Source organism: Carettochelys insculpta, chromosome 1, assembly GCF_033958435.1.
Source record: "Carettochelys insculpta isolate YL-2023 chromosome 1, ASM3395843v1, whole genome shotgun sequence".
NCBI lineage: Eukaryota > Metazoa > Chordata > Testudines > Carettochelyidae > Carettochelys > Carettochelys insculpta.
Window position 1 is genome coordinate 67,486,931 of NC_134137.1, and position 22,455 is coordinate 67,509,385.

Here is a 22,455-nt window from a genome sequence, read left to right on the forward strand (position 1 = left end):
CATTCCATTTGTTAACCACATAATGACAAGAACCCACTGCAGCATATCTTCTCATTAACTGCGGGATAAAACCTAGAAAAAATTGCCACAAACAATGAGAAAAAGTATTTACTGTGAGATGCCACTTTAAATTTGAGATTCCATTGCATGCTGCCACCTTCAGTTTTCGTTATTTCACAAAAGGTCTCACTCACCCATTAGAATCCCACCCTGCACATGTATTCATAGTCCTGCTAAACTATCATTATTTAGGTAGCATCCAAAGTATACCACATACTTTACTTACAATGCAAGATGACCACTTCCTACCCTGAAGTGCTTATGATCTAATCATACAAACAATGAAAGATGGAAGGAAAGGATTTAATATACAAAGGAAAAAGATGGAGTTCAGCAAAAATTTTCTTAGCACTTAACATGCTTGATTTCTCTTCTGTATCTTCCTCAGTGCTCTGAGCTGTTCATGCTCAAATGCTATCCCATGATGAAAAGACTTTCACCATTTCCCTGGCACATGGCAATGTCCACTTCAGACAATTTACAGAAACACAGCCTGTCAGAAGCTATTCATGAAATTACAAATGTGCAAACAGTTTCTGGAACTGCCAGTCACTCTTTCTACATTTCCATCCCCTGAAACAACTCAGGGGTTGTGTCCGCACTACAACCATCTTTCAAAAGAAGCTCTTCTGGAAGAGATCTTCCACACAAACTTCTTTCAAAACATCATGTCCACACACAAAAAAGCAGATCCAAAGATGGATCCGCTCTTTCAATAGAGAGCCTCCACATAGCCCTCACTTTTCTGAAAGAACAGGCCAGGGAACAAAAAATCTGGCACCATGAGGACTGCTCTTTCAAAAAAAGGGCCCCCAACCGGGGCATCTAAACATGTTTTTTCCCCAAAAGTACCTTTCAGAAGAAGGTACTCTTCCTCATCTGGCAGAGGAAAAGGGCTGCCGAAAAAAGTGCTGCGTTCTTTCGATTTCAGAGAGCATTTTGTGTGGAGATGCTCCATGGGCTCTTCTGGAAAAGGCACAGGTTTTTTTGAAAGAACTTGCTAGTGTAGACACAGCTGGACTTGTATGAAAAAGTAAACCTACAGTGAGTGAGTGAAAACAATTACGAAAGTGCAACACATTGAACCCACTTATGGAAATGTGGCCAAAAATACATTAGAAATATGTGCAGTAACACTTGTGATGTCTGATTTTACAGTATTCCACCCTAGCAACAAATCAAAATATAAAAATTTAAAGCATCAGAAGTATGGCATGAGATGTGACAGTGCCACTTTCAAATTATAATATATGTAATATAATATATAATTAGTTCTAACGCTTGAAAATGAATAATTGTATTTCATTCCTCAATGCCATGTCCTTTAACACAGCAGATAAGACTGATTATATAAGTTTATACTGTACTAAATATGACACTTCCACTGACTTTTACTTCCCAAAATATTCAGAAATAGTTATGAAAAGGTCAGATTTGACGGCTATAATATATCTTATTCAAAAGAAATGTTACATTTGCAGGTTCTTAAATTAGAAATCCACCTGAAGCACACATAATGTTCTTTCCTATCATCATCTTCACTAAATATAGTACAATTTCTAGATAATTGCTAAATCCTTAGCTAATGGAAATTTGCTTCTATTATACTAAACCCTTCTAAACCTCACTCAAGAAAAAAGTTACAATAATTCAAAATTACTCCCTCAGCTTAAAGAATATCTTCATATAAATAACATGAACTTTCAGAGAAAATATTTAGCACAAAGAAAGAAAGACAAGTTTGGAAGAAAACTTATATAACAGTTTCACATTTATATAGCGTTAATCTCTTGATACATCTCAACATGTTAAGCTGTAAGGGTGTGTCTACATAAGCCTCCTCCTTCGAAAGCCGCTTCTTTCCATTTGGTTTGGGAAGAAGGGGCTTTCAAAGATTGGGGGGTCGTTTCGAAAGGCCCCCAGCAACATGGGCAGTGCACCTTCGAAAGCGGCACTTTTTAATCACCATGGCCACTATTATGCTAATGAGGCACTGCATATTCATGGCAGCCCCTCATTAGCATCTTTTGAACTTCCTCATTAACATGCCCCTTCCAAAAGGAGGGGGCTTGTGTAGAAAAACCCTAAATGTCTTTTTCAAGGTCCCAGTATTTTGAAAAAGGCTTAAATATGGTTTTAGAACTAGAGCAGGTACTAGTCAAATTGAACTGATTTGTTCATGTATCTGTTCTGTGGCAAGACAGTATCTCGCTGCTTCTACACAGCTCCATCACTAATGGAGTTAAGAAAATCTGATTTGCTAGTTCTTTATGTACTAAATTCATGTTCATCTATAATTTACCTTGAAGTCACTTTTAATAATTCTTAAGCCCTCTTTTCCAAGATGTTTTTATGTACTCTATAGACATGTAGCCAGGTTCCATGAAGGTTAAACCAACCAGATAGGATTAATGATCTCCCCGCCCACAGACACACACATAGGCTTTGTCTACACATGCCCCTTCCTTTTGGAGGGGGCATGTTAATGAGGCAGTTTGGAAAATGCTAATGAGGCGCTGACATGAATATGCAGTCCCTCATTAGCATAACGTCAGCTGCACATGATTCGAAATTGCTGCTTTTGGAACACATCTGCCTTTGTAGATGGGGGGGCCTTTTGAAAGGACCCCCAAGTTCAAAAACCCCTTCTTCCTATTTGGTTTTAGGAAGAAGGGGCTTTTGAAGTCAGAGGAGTCCTTTTGAAAGGCCCTCATCTACATGGGTGGATGTGTTCCAAAACTAGCACTTTTGAATCACGCATGACCACTATTATGCTAATGAGGTGTTACATATTCATGTCAGCTCCTCATTAGCATCTTCCAAACTACCTCATTAATATGAAGGAGGGGGCACGTGTAGATACAGCCATAAAGTCTATGTTACTATGCGCTGTGTGCTATTTCGACGTTCAAATCAACGTTAAGCAGTGAGATGTCGAAATCGCTATTCCCATCAGAAGATGGGAATAGCGCCCTACTTTGACGTTGAACATCGAAGTAGGGTGTGTGTAGACGATCTGCATCCCACTACTTCGAAATAGCGGGGTCCGCCAGGGCGGCAATCAGCTGAGGGGTTGGGACGTGATGGCCAGCCCCTGCGGGGCTCTATGATCTCTGCGCCCAGCGGTTCTTAAAGCTGCACGGACCCGGAAACCCCGTAGCAGGAAGCTGACACCATGCACGCAGCAGCCGTGCCACGAGGTGTCCCTGCACAGCCCAGAGGGACACCATGGCAGCCAGCCAGCCTCCCGAGCACCCCCAGAGCTCCCCCTCCGGGCCATCCCAGGGATCCCAGGCCTCCAGCCAGTGGGGTAGGAAGTGGGGCCCCTCCTGGACTGACCCTGAGCTCCGTGACCTGCTGGGGCTCTGGAGTGAGGAGGAGGTGCTGCACATCATGGGGAGCAAGCAGCGGAACACAGAGGCTTTCACCTGGCTGGCCGAGGGCCTGGCTGCCCAGGGTCACCCTGTCTGCACTCCTGACCACGCCCGGGCCCGGGACTCAGCTAGCCAGTCTGGGGCTGCCCCCACCGCTTGCCCCTATTACCGGGAGATCAGGGCTATCCTGGGCCCCTGGGGCACCTCCTCCCCACCAGCCACCCTTGACACCACGTCCGACGAGCCCCAGCCGGCATCGGAGCCAGGGTCAGGTCCGGAGTCCAGCCCTGCCCCACCAGGGCTAGAGTTGGGACCCTCCACCCCAGCCACTGAGTGGTCCAGCGAGGAGGGGAAGCTCATGCTGGACATCCCGTCCCGCAGCTCCAGCCAGGTGTCTGCTAGATGGGCATCTCCTGATCCTGGCAGTGCACCGTCAGGTACGTACCCCACAGGGCACAGACCCCCTGAGCATGGGGCGGGGGCACCACTTGACTATGGGCCCCACACATCCCCACAACACCCCAGCCTGCCATGGCCCGGGCACATCACGGCACAGGGACGGTGCCACAGCCACCAGTGCCCAGCAGCACCTCCACCCATAGACAGTGCCGTGCCCCACCCCCAGTGGGAGGGGAGAGGGGCGGACCACTGGAAGGGGCCACCCACAGGATCACTGCACGCACCAATGGGAAATGGATGGTGGGGGACACCGGCCCTGGGGGGATGGGGGGTGGGCCACAGGTCAAGGCTGGGTATTCACGGCCTCCCTTCCCCCTTTCCCCCTATTTCTGCAGCCGCACCATCCGTGGTCCCAGACAGCCCTCCAAGACCACCGGAACACCAACGCCCGGGGTCACTGCCTGCCCCTGGACGGGCCCATCCCCACCAGGGCCACTGCCACACCACATATGACCCCGAGGTGGCTGTGGCCCTCCGGTGCCAGGAGGACCTCATGGAGCAGAGGCTCCAATTCGAGGAGCGGGAGACTGCCTAGCGCTGGAAGGCCTGGCGGGAGTTTATGACCACCTTCAACCGGGTGACCGACACCTTTGAGGAGCTGGTGGCCCGTCTGCCCCCACCCAATGTCCTCCGTGCTGCCCTCCCTGCCGCCCCGCCTGCTGATGTCCTGCCTGCTGCCACACCTGATGTCGTGCCTGCTGCCCCACCTGATGATGTCCCGCCTGCTGCCCCGCCTGCTCATGTCCCGCCTGCTTCCCCACCTGATGTCCCGCCTGCCGCCCCACCCACCAGCTCCTCAGGGCAGGAGCCACCTGGGGCCAAGGACCCGCCTCGGCCATACCTCCCTGTCCTCCCAGCCCCCAGCCAGACTCACTGGGGACCCCGGCTGAGAGGGGGACTGGCCAGCCAAACGCGGTGGGGCTCGCGCCCTTCCAACCCCGCCCCAGAATGATGGACCGATGTGTGGCCTGCCCATGTCTCCCCCCTGTACATAGTTGTCCCCACCCTGTATATAGTTATTTATAGTTGACTCCCCCGTACATAGTATATTAGAGATGTCCCCACTTGTATATAGTTATTATTTTCATTGAATCTGTTTTATTTGCTAATATTATATGCCGAAAAGAGGCGACATTTTCGTTCCTGTAAATAATGATAGTTTTATTTTTCCAAAAACCTGTGTCCCGTGTGCTTTTGGTGAGGGTGGGGTGTGGGTGCTGGGGCGGGGTGCAGGTATGGCCGGGGGGGTCACTCACTGGGTCCCCTGTTCAAAGTACTCCCCTAGGGCCTCCTGGACCCGTACCCCATCCTGGTGGGCCTGGCGGCTCGGGGAGTCAGCTGGCTGGGGGTAGGCTGTTGCGGCCTCCTGTGCCCAGTCCTGCACAAAGGCCTCCCCCTTGCTTTCCACCAGGTTGTGGAGAGTGCAGCAGGCCCCCACAGCCTGGGGGATGTTTGGGAGGCCCAGGTCTAGGCATGCCAGGAGGCAACGCCAGCGGCCTTTCAGGTGCCCAAAGGCTCGCTCAACCACTTGTCGGGCATGGTTGAGTCGGGCATTGTAGCGCTCCTGGCTATCAGTGAGGTGGCCTGTATAGGGCCATATAAGCCAGGGCTGGAGGGGGTATGCTGCATCCCTCACAAGGCAGATGGGTATGGTGGTGGTATCCCCCAGAGGGAGATCCCTCTGGGGGATGTAGGTCCCCACCTGCAGTCGGTGGCATAGTCCCGAATTCCGGAAAATGTGGGTGTCGTGGGTAGAGCCAGACCAGCCCATGTATATGTCCTGGAAGTGGCCACGGGTGTCGACCATGGCCTGCAGGACCACAGAGTGGTAGCCCTTCCTGTTGATGTAGAGGCCACCACTGTGGTCTGGGGTGTGGATGGGGATGTGGGTCCCATCAAGGGCTCCAAAGCAGCTGGGGAATCCCAGGGCGGCGAACCCCTCAATGGCCGCGTCCAGGTCCCCAGCTCAGATGACCCTCTTCAGCAGCAGGGCACTGAGTGCACGTACCGCCTGTGGGGAGGGAACATGGGTGCCTGTGAGGGTTTGCAGAGTGTGACCCCCTCACCCAGGCCCCCCTCCCCAGGCTCCCCTCCCCAGGGGCTTCAGCCCCAGGCCTCCTTACCTCCATGAGAACAGCCCCAACTGTGGCCTTTCCCACTCCAAACTGCTCTCCTACGGAGCGGTAGCTGTTTGGAGTGGCCAGCTTCCAGGCAGCTATTGCGACCCTCTTCTCGATGGTGAGGGCGCGCTGCATCCGGGTGTCGTGGTGCCTGAGTGCGGGGGTGAGCCACTGGCAGAGCTCCATGAGGGTCTGCCAGCTCATGCGGAAGTTCCACAGCCACTGGTCATCATTCCATTCCCCCATAACCAGGTGCTCCCACCACTCGGCGCTGGAGGGGTAGCTCCAGAGTCAGTCGGGCACCCGGTGGGGTGTGGAGAGGAGGGCCCGATGGTTGGGGGTGTCTCCTGGTGCTCCTGGGGAGGGCTCCCATTCCAGAAGCTGCTAGGTGGCTGCCCAGGCAGCACCTAGAAGGGTGCTTGCTCTGCGGGAGGCAGCTTGTAGGGCTTCCAGCTGCTGCTGGACGTCCATGTCTGTGGGCTCGAGGTCTGCGAGGCTTGTATCACCAACGCAGGGCTGCTCATGCGGTGCAGACCGAGTGTGTCTGGGAGGGGCCCTTTAAGGGAGTGGCTTGCAGCTGGCCCAGAAGGGCTAGTGTGCTCTGTGACCCAGTCCGCAGGCTTTCCTGGCCCCTCATTTCTAAAGAGGGGGCTTGTGTGTGTGGACGCGCCGCGTTTCCTTCCGGGGCGGCTCTTTTCGATGTTCCCCGGTGCTACTTCGACGTTGTATGTCGACGTTGGCAGCCCTGGAGGACATGTAGACGATAATCATCGAAGTAGCCTATTTCGATGTTCTTACTTCGAAATAGGCTACTTCGATGTAGTGTCCTAGTGTAGACGTAGCCTTGGTGCTGTTGAGACCTAGTTTCCATTCAGTATGCCTCAAAAACCATCAAAACCTCATACTGGTATCTGTGGGATTTGCATTTTGAGAAAACAGATCCCTTAGATCACAAAAATTAATAACAGTGACAATAATAGAAGTTATTTGGAAACACTGAACACCATACTTGTGCAGATTTCAAAATACTTATGTTTCTAAACATTCAAATTGTGATTAACTTCTCATTCACCCAGATTTCATAGAGTACATTTCTGAGATGCAGATTTTTCATAGATTCACTTAACTTGTTATATACAAAACAAGTGAGATATTTCCAGTTGATCCCCAGTTAGCGTACAATAAATTTTTGTGATGAAAACTCATCAAATCTATAAATAAAATCAATATTACCTCAAGCTGAACTTTTTGCTCTAAGTTCTTATAGGTCCTTTGCAGTAACTCTTTGGTACCAAGCACCCCATACCACATCATGTTCTTTGTCCGACTCCTAGAAACAAGTAAATAAAAAATAACATACTGAAGCATGCAATTTGTCATACAGTGCAGCTGTGGAAAGAGTAAAAAATTAAAGATATAAGATCAAGCAAGCAAAATGATAACATTTAGGAAAATTAAATGCCTCTGCTTTATCATTAAGTACTCCATTACCGGCATTTCTCAGGGTGTTCCTCTCGTTTATTATTAAATTCTAATGAAATTTTTGCGTCTAATCCAATTCCAAAGTAGTTGTTCATGACACATTTTTCTGAATATCCTTCCCTGTGAAAGGAAATACATATATTTAAGGAAATACTTATATTTAAGTACTCAGTTATGAAGTTATCTGAACCATTACTTTAGGGCATTGAGGTAGATTGTGGCTGGCCTTAGCATAGGCTTGCAATCAAGGCAAGGTGCAAAGCATTTACTGATTGATCCTAGACTTATATGGGCTTTGTCGCTGCAGTACCTGAACTGCAGTATCTGAACATCTCACAAAATGTAATGAATTTTAACTCACAACATCCCTGAAAGGGAGAGGGAAATGCTATTATCCCTATTTTACAGATGTGAAACTGAGGCACACAAAAAGTCCACGGCGGAGCAGTAAATTGAGCCCAAGTCTTTGGCTGGTCCCATAATCACTGGATCATCCTTCTGCTCTATAGCAGTCACAGGGACTATGGAGATTAAGTCACCTTAAAAGTGACAGGGAAGAGACAAGGCCTTTGCTCCACACTGCTGCAGAGGGTGGCTTCTCAGTGGTGGAAGAGGTTGCATACTCCTAAGGTGGGCAGAGGGCATGCTCCACGCATGGTCAAGGAGCTCCATTTTTCCTTCCAATGGTCCTGCTGTCGCAACGCAACTCTGCATTGTCTAACTTAGGATCTCATTCTAAAAGACAGTATCTGGCTCCCTGAATTTACTACTATCTATAAAAATTATGCTTTAAGATTTGTGCTATTCAGTCTCATAATTACAAAGTACGATTACCTGGAGAAATGATTAAGGAAAAGAGACTAACCCACAACAAAGTCAATTTGAGAAAACAAAGAGATTTTCTTACAGTGAATCTGGATCAGGGTCAATGAATGGGGTAGCACCAAAGGGATCAATGTTTGCAAGTAACATTTTGCTGATAATAGAACTCCCTGCAATAGAGGCAGCTAATCCAGCCCTTAAACCTGAAAGAGAAACCACAAACAAAAGAATATTAAAAAACAGAGTCATAACAACTTTGTAATGTAACCAATGCAGTTCTGAGAGGTAATTTTGTCTGTAGTCCAGCACAGGGTAGACAGGAACTGCACTTGGACAGCTCTGCTACCACACCCCAGTTCTTATCTACATCACCTCTCTCTTCTACTCCTGGCATCTCTTGAGCAGAAAGACAATTGATTTGAATTCTGCGGTGGTTCATGGTCCACCACTGGAGAAAAATGTCTGGATTTCAATCCAAGTCTGCTGAGGTGATAGGCTGCACAGTAATTAACTGGCTCACCTATTGCTACTGAAGGTTACCATATTTTTCAGCTCTTAAACCACCTGCCCAAGTCTCCAAACTGTTTAATTATTTTGGGTTGGTTGGGAGAAGAGTTGTGGGGGTGTGTAGGCTTCCACAATAGGCCAATTGTTCACGCAGTCTGTCAACACACAAACTTTTAGAGATGTTGAACACTTTAATTCAGTTTGATAAATGTAAGGCCAACCAGGAGTTCTTCCTTTGCCACTTTTTCATTCCAGAGAACTTCCCTGAAAAATGTATTTACACTTTGATCTCTTCAACATGCAGGAAGGGGTTGAAGACAAGCAAGAGAAGGACAAAGTAGGGAAACAAACAAATATGGATGGAAAAATGAGAGTAAGGGATCTAGAGAACAAAAAGACAGTTCTGGAAAGAGAGGGCGTATAACAAGTCAGATGGGTAGGAAAAAGAGAAAGACAGATGTGTAAGAAAACAGAAATACACTCATCCCTCGCTATACGAGCACAATTGGTTCCCAACTTCCTGCTCGTAGGTGAAAACTCATAAGAGGGACACTAAATTCCTATTAAAATACAGGTAAAAGTCTCCAATTGGCTCCTAGAGCTCCTTACTCGGGGAAGGAGTGGCAGCAGATGGCGTGGCTTTTGAAGGGTAAGTGAACCTTGGGTTGGGGAGGGTTAAAGGCTGGGAGCAGTATGGGGCCGTGAGCAGGAGGGAGGATTAAATTCTGGTGGGGGGTTCAGGCTGTGGGGGGTACAGGAGGTGCAGGGGGGGTCTGGCTGCTGCGGTCTGGGGCTTGCAGGGTGGGGGTGTCAGGCTTCTGGCCCGTAGGAGTCAGCAGAGGGGTCTGGCTGAGGGGCTGGTTAGTCGGCCGTGGTATGGGGCCACGGGCCAGAAGAGCGATCTGGCTACAGGGCCGGTTTGCTGCCGCTGCTGCGGTGCAGGGCTGATGGGGGGTGTGTTCTGTCCGTGGGGCCAGAGGGACAGTTACACTGCCATGGTACAGGGATGCAGGGCCGGCGGGAGGTCAGGTTGTGGGGCCACGGGGGTTCAGGCTGTGGGGCCAGTGGGGGGTTTGGCTGCAGTGGGTTGGGGCTGTGGGGCTGGCCGGGGGGTTAGGCTACCAGGGGTTGGAGCTGTGGGGACAAGGGGTAAGGCTCGTATTAGCGGGGGGGGGGGGGGCGGAATTCACTCATTGAGTGAACCAAGGGAGGTATATGTGTCCCTCGTTGAAGCAAGTACTCATAAATAAAGTACTCGTTTAACAAGGGATGAGCATACAAGTTAAATGAAAACAAGTAAAGGCAGAAGAGGAGAGGCTGGCAGAGACAACTTTTAACTATTGGGCTAAGGAACAAGTTTTGTTTTTATCACGAGAAGGGTCAAAGTTTGATTTGTTCTACCCAGTCATGCCCATATTGGCAAATATCAAAGTAACATGCACAACTGTGTTTAACTAACGCAGACAGAAATTTGCTTTCAAATACTTTTAATTAAATTAGTCTACAAACAATATATAATTAGTTTCAATATTTGCTAATACTTACAATGGAAGCTCATTAAGCTAGTGTTTTAGCAATGCTTTCTGGTATATATTTTTGATTTGGGATGTGCACAGATTTCCTAACTGCCATTGTTGCAAAGTACTTTTTTTCCACAGTTTAACTTACAGCTTTAATGATAGGAATGCGCCCTTGGCATTTCATTCAGTCAAAAGAACATTTCCCACCAGACTATACTAAACTAGGACAGTCTTCATCCATTAGGGAAGCAAGGTTCCTTTGACTCCATTAATCAGCCAGTAATGGATGATGTATTGTTATTTAACAACTAATTGTGGCTATACCAAGACATTGAAAGGACTAGCAGAGTTCAAAACCCTCATTACCGGGGCAGATTATCCTGGTGTTTAGTACGGGGAGGTTTTCTTTGCTGGCTGCCACAGCTGGGGCAGAAAAAGAGCCAGTATGGGAGGAGATACCCCGACTTGTTTGTTGATCTGGAGACTTTGGTGCAGTTTTAACTATGCCAAAAAAATATAAAGAAAGAAAGTTAGAACAACATACACACACAAGCTGCAAATATAGATATGCATATGTGTTTGTTTAAGAGTCAGAGCCTCAACATATTGTACTAGTGTGAAATATTAATCTAACCTATTAACCCTCAGATCTCCGGAGAACCAGCAAATGCCTGTATTGTTTTGTATGAATAGTGTGTGTTTGTTTGCGATGGATTACTTGTAATGGAGTTAAATCAGCAGGAACTGTTGAAAAATGAGAAATGCCCTAACTAAGCAGTAACCCAGGATGTGCAACCATCATAACTAAGGTGACCATCCATCCCATAGTGGACGGGATGGTCCCGTATTTGGGACACCAAAAAGGCATCCCTACTTATTTTTTAAAAGGGACTAACTGACCCGCATTTGGGCCCTCCCCAGCTGACTCTCTCTGCCAGCAGCAGCCCATGTCATAATTTGGGGAAGCAGGGGAGTATGAGCAGCTGTTGTGTCCCTGCCGCTTCCGTGGGGCTCCCAGAGAGGGCTGGTGGCTGCTGCATCCCTCCCAGCTCCCCAGGGCCTGATGGAGCTGGAAGGAGCCACCCCTCCCTCCATATCTCCCTCTCCCGCATTTGGGACAGGGAGATATGGTTGCCCTAACCATAACCAGAAATGTAGCTGTGAAGAAGTGGCCCCAACATTTGTGATGTAGCTGATTTTAGAGATCAAAAGACATCTGTTAATAGACCGGCCTTACAGAGAAGGAGTAGGGGAAAAAGACTGTCAGGGGGACTGCAAGCTGACACAGATTGACAGACAGTCTGGGTCTGCTGAAAGCACAATGCTTTCCCCAAGACAATGCTGGAAACAGAGCTAAGTCACCTATCCTAAGAGTGTCAGAAGGAATGCCAACCATAGTTCAGACAAGCAGCATACAGGTTTGGTATTTTAAATCCACTTACTAGAATTCTATGTACCCCTGGCAAACACATAATTTGTTTTAAAGAAACTGCTTTCATGTCACTATTACTGCCTCAGGCTGCTAGATAACTCAAATGACAATCAGGGGTAGGGAGAAAACTGACCCAGAAACCCAGTCAAGAGAGTAGCTGGATCATGGATATCCCCAGCAAAGAGAAGTAGAGGCACAGTCATGCCTCAAAAAGGTGAACTAAGAGAACTGGAAAAAGATCTCAAAAGGGATAGCCTAAGTAGGATGACAGCCAGAAATATCTCTCGTGGCATATTTATTTAATTTATTTTACTTATGGTAAACCTTAAGATTCAGGATGTTCGAGTGATTATCCCAAATGGAAATCCTCAAAGATACATGGAACAAAATCTCTGGTGTTCTCAATCCCTACTAAAAGTCATTAGGGCACATGCTAATTTGCCCATTGAAAAAATGCAGAATTAAGAAGGAAAAAAAGCAAAATTAATTCTAAAGATTTGCTGTAATAGTAATTATAATAAATCCTTTGTTTATGTAAATGGCACTAACCCACATCTGAACTTCTTAGAGTGCCATAGAATATTTTCTTAATAAATTATAAACACATCTAATAAAAATCTTTGTGAGGGCTTGTCACCACAGGAAGTTACACTGGTATAATTGTACAGCTGCAGTTAAACTACACCAAATCCCCATGAAGACACTTTCATTCCAAAACAAACATGGCTTTTCCCATTTTAGCTTAAGCTGCTTCTAAATCAACATAAGATAGAAGAGGAAAAGGCGTATTTTTACACAATAAAAGTGCCCTCTTGGAGAATTAGACCAGGATAACTGTAACAGTTTAAATGCATACTTTACTATATACTGGTGCAACTTCCTGCATAGAGAATCCCTAAGCTAATTATTGACAGTAACTGTCAAAAGTGGTATCAAGAAAGTAGGATGTGGGGTCAGAGACCATCCAGGTGTTGGGTTGCTGGGAAATCAGAAAAGTAATGACTTTCCTCTTCCAAATGCAAACTGAACTCAACAGGGGAGAGGAAGCTTTTTTTGAGGTCTCCTTACTTTTGATGAAAAAGGATTTGGTAAAGGGGAAAAGCTGACCCTTTCTCAAAGACCACACACGGATGGAAGTGATCAGCAGAAGTAATTGCTAATAAAATGAAGAAGAATGGATCAACAAGCTGTCATGCTACACAGAAGAACTAAGCAGTCCATCCAACTGTCAATGTTAAAAGATGCTGGATACAGCAAAGATGAAAGAATGGAAAAGAGGCACTCAGCCATAAGTCAGAAAGAGGTCACCACTGATCTCGGTAAGAGCAATTTTGTAACACCTTTTGGCTTTTAACATAGCACTTCTGTGTGCCTGCATAGTTCTTGTACAGAAAATGATCACATTCCTGAAAGCTCTCAGTCATCTCCTCTCTACTTTATTGTACATGCCCAAACTACTTCTACTTCTGATAGCCTAAATCATGCTTACCTCCAGGTACAAGAAAAAGGAAAAACAAACACAGAAATTAGTTGACCTGAACATTTTCTCTCACCATTTATATTATCATGGTTTCAAAAAGTCCACAGGATATATACTATAAAAAGTCAACAATTAATATAATTTTGCACATTACAAAGAACAATGTGAAAATGTCTGGCATTTTATAATGGGCTATGGCTATACCACATTCCCCTTTTAGAGGAGGAATGCAAACAAGGGAGATCAAAAATGCAAATGAAGTGCTGATTTACAAATCTCATGCTTCATTTGCATAATCTTGTGCAAACTCATTTCAGGAGGAGACTTTTCCGAGAGCAAAAACAGCCATGTAGATGGGGTTCCTTTGGGGAAAAAAATTCCTGTTTTCAAAAGAAACTTTCTTCCTGAAAGAAAATAGGAATAAGGGTTCTTTTGAAAATGTTTTTTTTTCCCTGAAGGAACCTTGTCTACACATCTACACAGCTGCTTTTGCTTTTGGAAAAGTCTCTTCCTGAAATGAGATCACATGAGATCATGCAAATAAAGCACAAGATCTGTAAATCAGCACTTTATTTGCATTTTTCATTTCCCTCATTTGCATTTTTCCTCTGAAAGGGAAATGTAGTGTAGCCACAGCCATTGTGAATTATTATGCTGACCAACAGAATAGAGGGCAAGAAAAAAAAACACAAAAATTACTTGTGGGCTGGAGAAAATGTCTTTCTGTGAGAAATGCAAAGAGCTCACTCTATTTAGCTCATGAAATAAACACAGAGAGGTATCTTTGTTAGGGCATGTAAATACCTTCAGATGAATAATGCACAAACCTAGCAGAGAAAGTCATAACAATAACCAATGGCTAGAAGTTAAAGCCAGATAAACTCAAATTAGAAATAAAGCTTCCTTTTTTTTTTTAAAAATCAGTGATGGTGATTAACCAGTAGAACAAACTACCAATTAAGTAATGGATCCTCCAGTATCCTCCAAAATTAAGCCTAAGTCAAATTCAAGTTACTGAGCCCAACACAGGGGTAAGTGGGTGAGGATCTATAGCCTGTGAAATACAGGAAATTAGATTGTATCAGCTAATTGTCCCTTTAGACTTTAATTTCTAAAAATTCATTAACTACAGCAATTACAATACGATGATGTTTGAGGACATAATATCAACACAAAAACATGATTCTCACAAATGTATAACAAAAGACCATTTTTAAGTGTTAGCAGGCTAACAGAAATAAAGGTGGAAAATTACATTCAAATTGTATCTAATTAAACATTATCTATTTAGACTAAGGTAATTAATGCATGGAAACTATTACTTTCATCAAGTGACTGAGGGAGACTCTCGGAGGATTAACGAAAAATATTCAGAACACAATTATCTTTCACTCTGCATAATGCTACTCAAAAATTCACATGTGCTATTCTTACAATCTGTTTTCTCAGCACTCAGGAACAAGACAATTGCATTAAAAGAAGAATTAACAGAGCAGCTGCTCTTTAACTGACAGATGAGACCCATGGGGACAAGATGCAGTAAAAATAAACTTTTGCTGCTCATGTTCTGATAAAAACTAACACAACCCTCGTGAGTGAAACTGATGTTTCATTTCAGTTAATTGAATTAATGTTTCATGGATTCTCCTGAAACACCCATCTCCCACTGACAGTGCTAACATGTACTCCACTCCAACACTTCAGATGTATGAATACTAATACAACTTCCTAATAAGTACACTAGTATTACTCTAGGAATCAATGATTACTTGATGAACAAACAAGTTCAGTACTGCTGGCCATTCCTAACTGACAGGAATGTTTATTGGCCATGAAATCAACAAATACTATTACAAAGTTAGGTTAAGCTTCCACTCTCTCTTTTTACAATGAAAACTGAAATAATGAGGCTGTTCAATTCTGCACAAGCTACTTTAAATAAAAGTGCATATTTATTTTTAAAGACTGTGGCTCTGATATGCAACCCTCCTTTATTTTAAGAGAAAAAATTATGGAAATACAAACTCAGCACAAGGGATTTTTTGTTGTGTTTTTTGTTTAGTATATGAAGCAGAGACTTCTTCATGTTTGGCTTTCTCTGGTGTAACAGACTCTTTGCTTTATGCACCTTCACATAATTAAACTCAGCCCCATTTCTGTTCATGTATGGCAATGGGGAGTTAAAGCATATGGCACAACCCCATTCTAAAGGCAATTCCTAATAATGAATAATCAATTAATTAAGAATACAAGTAAAATACAATTCTAAGTTTAGTTCTTTATATTTAAACTTTAAATGTAATGATCATAAAATTTTCCTGCCTTAGAGTCTGTCATAAGGATGGCCACACAGGGTCAGAACAAAGACCCATCTAGCTCAGTATCTGGTCTTCAGGTGGAGGTGAATGCCTGATGCCCCAGAGGGAGTGAACAGAACAAGTAATCATGAAAGCAATCCCTCTCCTGGCATCCATTCCCAGCCTCTAACAAACAGAGGCTAGGGACACCATCCCTGCCTGTCATGGCTAATAGCCATGGTTGGATCTAACCTCCATGAATTTATCTTGTTCTTTTCTGAACCTTGTTAAAGTCTTGGTCTTTACAAGCCTCCTCTGACAAGGAGTTCCACAGGCCTACTATGCATTGTGTGAAAAAAAAACCCCAAAACCTTCCTTTTGTTTGTTTAAAACCTGCTACCCACTACATTATGCATAAAACAGGCTCTGTGCAAACATCATTTGTAAAATAAGCTGCCTTCTTCCTATTTGTATTTCTGATGTTACCAGCGGAAAAATAGCCCAAGATACATTCCCTTGTGTAACACAGAAGTGAATTTGAGAATATTAGATTGCTGTTATTGGCTTGGATACTGTTTTATTTAAAAGCAAACAACATGGTAAAACATAAAAGGTTTCAGCATCTTCAGTACATAAATCGTATGAAAGGTATTTTTTGTACTTTTCAACACAGTAACCCCCCGACTTATGTGTAGGTTGCATTCGTGAGCAACGGTGCATAAGTCAAAATTCGTGTAAGTTGAGATGCACCTGTCCCTGTCCTGGGTGCACCTGGCTCCCTGCTCCCATGAGTGGCAGGAAAACCAGAGCCAGGCACAGCAGCGCTGATTATTTTCCCAGGACCTGGGAGTGGCAGGGAGCCAGAAACTGACTGGTGTTGCTACACCAGGCCCCTGGCTGCCCACTATCTGCGGGAACCAGGAAACTGACCAGCGCAGCAGCAATTTTAGACACTGTGGGTGGCAAACCCAGCTCCACTGCTCTGCACAGTGACTGGCTGTTTAATCAGTTGAGTGGAAAAATGCTTTGTTTTGTGAAAGGCTCTGCTCTAAGTCTGACTCCTCTTGAGTCAGGCAGTGGGAGGTGTAAAAAGTAGAGCTGTCAATTAAGGCACGTTAATTTTTTTTAACTCGTTAAGTATGTTTTGCATTAATCACAGCCCTAGTTATAAGCTTTGCAAAAACAATAATCAAAGCTTATACCACAAACCCCATTTTCAGGCTTCAGACCTGTTTCAAGAGCCAGGACAACAGTATATGAAGTTCAAGGTTGCTGTTATTGGGAAATATACAGGACAGTATACCCAAAAAGTAGAGTTTTTTCCCCCAGAAAAGAGAAGTTTATGTATGTGCATCATAATCAGGCTAAAAGTGGAAGCTGTCTAACCAGCTTAACTGGGACTTTAACAAAGTCACTTTGACTTCAAAATAAAAGTAATACTCCATACAGTTTTAAAGAATTTTACTCTGGATTTATTTACTTGTCTGAGATTCATATTCCTTTGTATCTTCTTCTTTTTCTTCTTCTCTGGATTCATCCATTTCCTTACTATATTCTATAGCAGACTGATTCTCTTGTTCTTCAGTATGAGCATTCTGTTCATCCACAACTGCATAGCAGGAGGAACAATAGTTAAAACTTTTTCAGAGAAAGTATGCATAATGTAAAACTTCTGTAGAAAATTAACATACTACTTATGTAGCTCTAATTTAGGGCATACAGATATTAAGAAAGGGACCATTCTGCCTAATCATTTCAAGAGCATTTTAGCAATTCTGTGCCAGTGTTAACTGAAAAAGTAAATTGAGAGGTGATTCGCCACGATATAGATAATAATACTTGACAAATGGGACTCTGTGATGGTTTGGAAAAGATTTCTGCTGATAATTTTCAGTACTTTTCTTTCTGAAGGAGAGGTACAAAAATAAGCAAACCATATTACATCGGCTAGTTATACGCTATTTAGTTGCATCAAATTTTCTAATATCCCTATATTTTTGGATCTAAATTTCAAAATTTGGTTCATTATGTAAAACCGGCCACCTGCATTCACAATTACATAAACTACTTGAGAAACAGTGCAAACTATGTACATACCCACACATACATTTCTGTAAACCTGACTACTTTTAAAAACAAGACTAACAAAATAATTTATAAGGTGACGAGCTTTTGTGGGGCAGACCCACTTCTTCAAATCTGGAGATTGTGCTGTATTGGAATAGTACTGTCTCCAGATCTGAAGAAGTGGGTCTGCCCAGGAAAGCTCATCACCTATATTTTGTTATCCTTTAAAGTGCTATGTAACTGCTTTTTTTTTTTTTGAAGACACAGACTAACACGGCTACTTCTCTGTTACTATTAAAAACAGAGTTTTCTCTTCTGCTTGAGTAAAAATAATTACATTAGTTCTACAGATTCTAGGAGGAACCTGAGGTTAACATTTGGATAGTATGGCTATGTCTACACTTGCCCCCTACTTCGAAGGGTGCATGGTAATCAGGCTGATGGGAGATTACTAACGAAGTGCTGCGATGAAAATGTCAAACTTCAAAGTGCTGGCATGCCATGTAGCCACGGGCACTTTGAAGGGCCTGTGCTACTTCTAAGTGCCTTTACTCTTCAAAATGTTGGCACTTTGAAGTTGACCCGGGGGAGAATTAGCCTAATGAGATGCTGCATATTCATTGCAGCACTTCATTAGTAATCTCCCATCAGCCTGATTACCATGCCCCCTTCGAAGTAGGGGGCAAGTGTAGACATAGCCTATGGCATTCTTCCATTTTGTAGTAAACGTCTGATGATATACAACACATGAAGCAACACATTCATTCAGAAAAAAAAAACCAGGAACAGTAACTGAAACACACTTAATGTAACACACTAAAATTAAAACTACTGTTGAAATGAAAATTTAGCATTAATAGTTTTGATTTCTCAGCTGCTGCATGCAAACTCTGACACTAACATCTATGGAAGCTGCACATTACGTAGCACCTGGAAAAGGGTCCCTAGCTTCTGATGATCAAGTATGCAATCTTTTCACTACTGGACCAATTCTGGCATTGAATTTCTTCATTTTTAAAGAAAAATAGTCCTGTAAACTAAATTACAACATAAGACTTTTCTATAAGAAAATAAATTTAGTACCTGGATGTTTAAAAAGCAGTTTTAGTGCAAGATTAAGAAAAAACAGGAATGCCACTTATTTCTGCAAATTAAAAAAAACAGCAACCAAAGCTTGCAATTTTCTCAGGAATCCAGACCAATGCGACAAAAAAAGTAAAAGAAAGTGGCACTTGGTAGGAATTTAATATATTGTTGATTACATTTCTGCTAGGTATTCCCTTTAGCAGCAAACAAATGCCATGATAAAGATTCCACCTTATCCATAAGATAGCACAGGAATGAATACAGTACAATCACACACACACACACACACACACCCTGACTCTCTCTCTGTACGATAGGCAGTATTTCAACAAGTGGCATGTCTTGCCAGATTGCCTATGACAACCATCTACTGAATTTACATAAAAATATGGGATTCAAGTTTTAACAGTGGAACTTTATGCTAGCAGAAACAGTGACACTCTTTGGTTAACAAGCAAACCCTTGAGGATGTGCACCTTTTTCTGCTTGTTCAATGATTTGCCTCACTGCCTTCTTTAAACTGTTTGCCCGCAGCATTAACTGTTCTCTCGGTTTGAAGATTTTCTGAGTGGAAGACTTTGCAATGCTCTCTGTTAACTGTTCCTTGCTTTCAGACAAGGATTCTTCACTTGAAAACTCCTCAATTTCTTCCTCTACAATGGGGGGAGTGATCCGTGGTAGGATGGGTGTAGCTTGGGCTTCGGTGTGAAGAGCCTGGAGCAATAGGTCTAGCTTCTCATTTAATTCTGAACACTAACAAAGTTACACATACAAACAAAAAGAAAAAAAATCACTTAAGTGAGTGTCAGTTCAAAAGTTAGCTACCAGATTGTAGTTTGGGAACCAAACAGTCTATGCTCGCACAGTGATTTGTTTGGTGTAGGATATTTTTGTATTCTTCACTAAATACTATTTTAATAATTTTCTATTTTGCTCAAGCCCGTGGTAAAGAAATAATATCACAGACTGAAAAACAAAGGCATCACTGTACGATCACATGATCAGACGAACTACTCTTTTTTTCTGCTTATATAATTTTTTTTCTCTCAAGACGATTCAGGATCATGGGCCTGTGACTTCAGCCTGGCCCACTATATGTACTATTGTTCCCCCTCATCCATCTATTTATTTTTATTTCACAATCTCATTGTTTCACTGCAGTATCTCTTGTAGAGAGAAGTCATTTCCTACAGCAGTACATTTCCATGAATGTCTGTGGTTGTAACTATGCATGTTACTCACTTTCCAATATTTGGCTTACAGACATACTTTTATTAACTGAAAAGTAAATAAATATTTTTCAGCTGACAAGCTTTTCAATAATATCAAGAGTCCATTATTTAGCCTAGTCAAAAGAAGGCTGAGGGGGCTACGCTTACAGTTTATAAACCGAGGGTGCCGTTTCGGGAAGCCGGGAGGGAGGGGGCAGTAGCTGTGCACATGGGGACACTGCTCCTCTTCTTCCCAACTCCCTAACTACCAGGGAGTGAGGGGAAAGTACACACGTTGCATATATTCCTCTCCCTCCCAGCTGCTGAGAGGAGGAGGCAGAGGAGTAATACACTCAGTCCATGGTCTTTCCTCTTGCTCCCTTACAGGGGAACAGGAAGACGAGTAAGCAGCATCCTGGTAGGCACAACTGCTGCCCCCTCCCCTCCCAACCCTCCTAAACTGGCACCCTTACTATAAATACGTCAGAAGGGAGAGGAGTATTTAAGCGAGGCAACAATGTAGATACAAGAACAAATGGTTATAAACGTAAACAAACGGCTATAAACTGGCCCTCAGCAAGTTTAGCCTTGAAATTAGATGATGGTTTCTAACCATCAGAGGAGAAGTTCTGGAACAGCCTTCCAAGGGGAATAATGGGAGCACAAAACCTAACTGGCTTCAAGACTGAGCTTGTTACATTTCTGGAGGAGGTGATACAATGAGACTCCCTACAGTGGCACATAGCCAATCCATGACTTCTAACAACAAACATCTTCAATGGCTGGTGATGGGACACTAGATGGGGAGAGCTGTGAGTTACTACACAGAATTCTTTACCAGATGTCTGGAGGGTGAGTACTGCCCACCTGCTCATGGTCAACCTGACTGCTATATTTGGGATTGGGAAGGAATATTCTCATGGGTCAGACTAGCAGACTACCTGAAGCATGGGCACAGAAAAAAAGGCATCTTTGGTATATTTAGCAGAATGCTTTATAGTGTAAAACTGGTTCCTTTAGTGGAAATAAAAACAGCTTAGAACCACGGATCTCATTGGGAATAGGGACAGATCCCCTGAACTACTTTTGAATGACAACACTTGGTCTCCTGAATTAACTGAGTTTTCATTATATTTTAAAAACCTAATAGTAGCTGGAAAAAACACATTACAAAAAGTTCTTACTTTAACGGCCATGGCATCAGCTTCTCCAGCATTTTCCATTGTTTTTTCATAGGTCTTCCCTATTTTGGCTACAAAGTCCTTTACAGTTTCGCATAATACCCTTTGGATAAAAAAAAGAGTAATATAGAAAGAAAATTACCTGGATGTATCAAATGTTAATTATTGCATGCATGTGTTTTAACATACAATTTTAACATACACTTACATACGTTTACCATATTTTGGGGTTTCTTACTAAAATTCCATCAAACTCGACAAGAACTCCCATGCTTCTTTTGCTTGAGGACATTAAAAAAATTCTATAGCAAGAGTTTTAAAATGTGGAAGTGGATGAATTAATAAAATTGCAGCTATTATTCACCAGTGTGCACTACTGTAGACCATTCTGGTTGCAAAGAGGACACCATCAAAACTTTTAAACAATAGATTTTATAATCATTTTTCTTGAAGTCTCCAGTGCCTTTTGGTACACATGGTTTCCTATTTATTTCTTCTGTTTTCCATTCTGTTTCCAACTGAGAGGTCATTTTATTTATTGTCTTGTTTGAACGACTTTCGTCATTAGCATCATCAACCATACCAACAGTTGATAGCAACTTGTGCTCCCTATATAGACTTGGGCCACAATCTGCAAATCCATGTGGGCAGACCCTTACATTCATGCAGCCTTCAGTGGGACAGTACCCACATCTCAGGAGTGCCCCCTTCTGGTCAAGTGTGTCTGCAGTCATTCAGTTCTGATGATCCCTGTCAGTGGTTCTCAGGCAGTTTGCCAGTGACTCAGCTCTCTAGCTGTATGTGAATCAGAACAGACGACTTCCAGATTATATAGTCCACAAGGAGCCTGATCTCAGTATCCCATAGCTGTTGAGTCTTTAACCTTCGCTGGGCTCAGTTTTTAAGCAGTCCTGGCCCTACTGCAGGGCCATACCCCCAAGTCTTCCTTTCCAAAGACACTACCTTCTTGTGGCCCAGGCCTGGCCTCAATCCTTACTCAGGGATCCTGCCAGACATGAGTTATTTTGGTGCCGCCGCCCCCCCACACCCCATCTCCAAATCCCAGCCCACACGGAAATGTCCATGGTACCAAAGCTCTTTTAGGCAACCAGAACCACAGTCCTCTCTTCTCCAGCTCCAGGCAGCAACTCACAGCTGCTCTGTTCTACAATTCCTTTTATATAGCCCTGCAACTAATATAAGCCATTTCAAGGACTTCTTTTCTGAGCCTTCCTGGGATAGATGTGGCAGGACCCCGAGGCCTTCAGCAGTGGGTTTCTGGGACTATTCCACCCCATTACTGGGACCATTTACAGAGTTCTAAAAGCAAGATCAATGCCTTTGAGCCATATGCTAC

At 43.8% G+C, this 22,455-nt stretch overlaps 1 protein-coding gene across 2 annotated transcripts in view; it reads right to left on the reverse strand.

The window, feature by feature from the left end:
- DGKH (diacylglycerol kinase eta) overlaps nt 1-22,455 on the reverse strand; it is a 297,736-nt gene that overhangs the window by 46,907 nt on the left and 228,374 nt on the right. For both annotated transcript variants that reach the window (XM_074988416.1, XM_074988410.1), the window contains exons 15-21: nt 21,102-21,201; nt 19,183-19,459; nt 17,034-17,162; nt 10,711-10,845; nt 8,403-8,520; nt 7,505-7,615; nt 7,247-7,343 (exon numbers count right to left, since the gene is read on the reverse strand). In XM_074988416.1, coding sequence (XP_074844517.1) covers nt 7,247-7,343; nt 7,505-7,615; nt 8,403-8,520; nt 10,711-10,845; nt 17,034-17,162; nt 19,183-19,459; nt 21,102-21,201 — 967 coding nt within the window. The remainder of the gene's footprint in view (nt 1-7,246; nt 7,344-7,504; nt 7,616-8,402; nt 8,521-10,710; nt 10,846-17,033; nt 17,163-19,182; nt 19,460-21,101; nt 21,202-22,455) is intronic.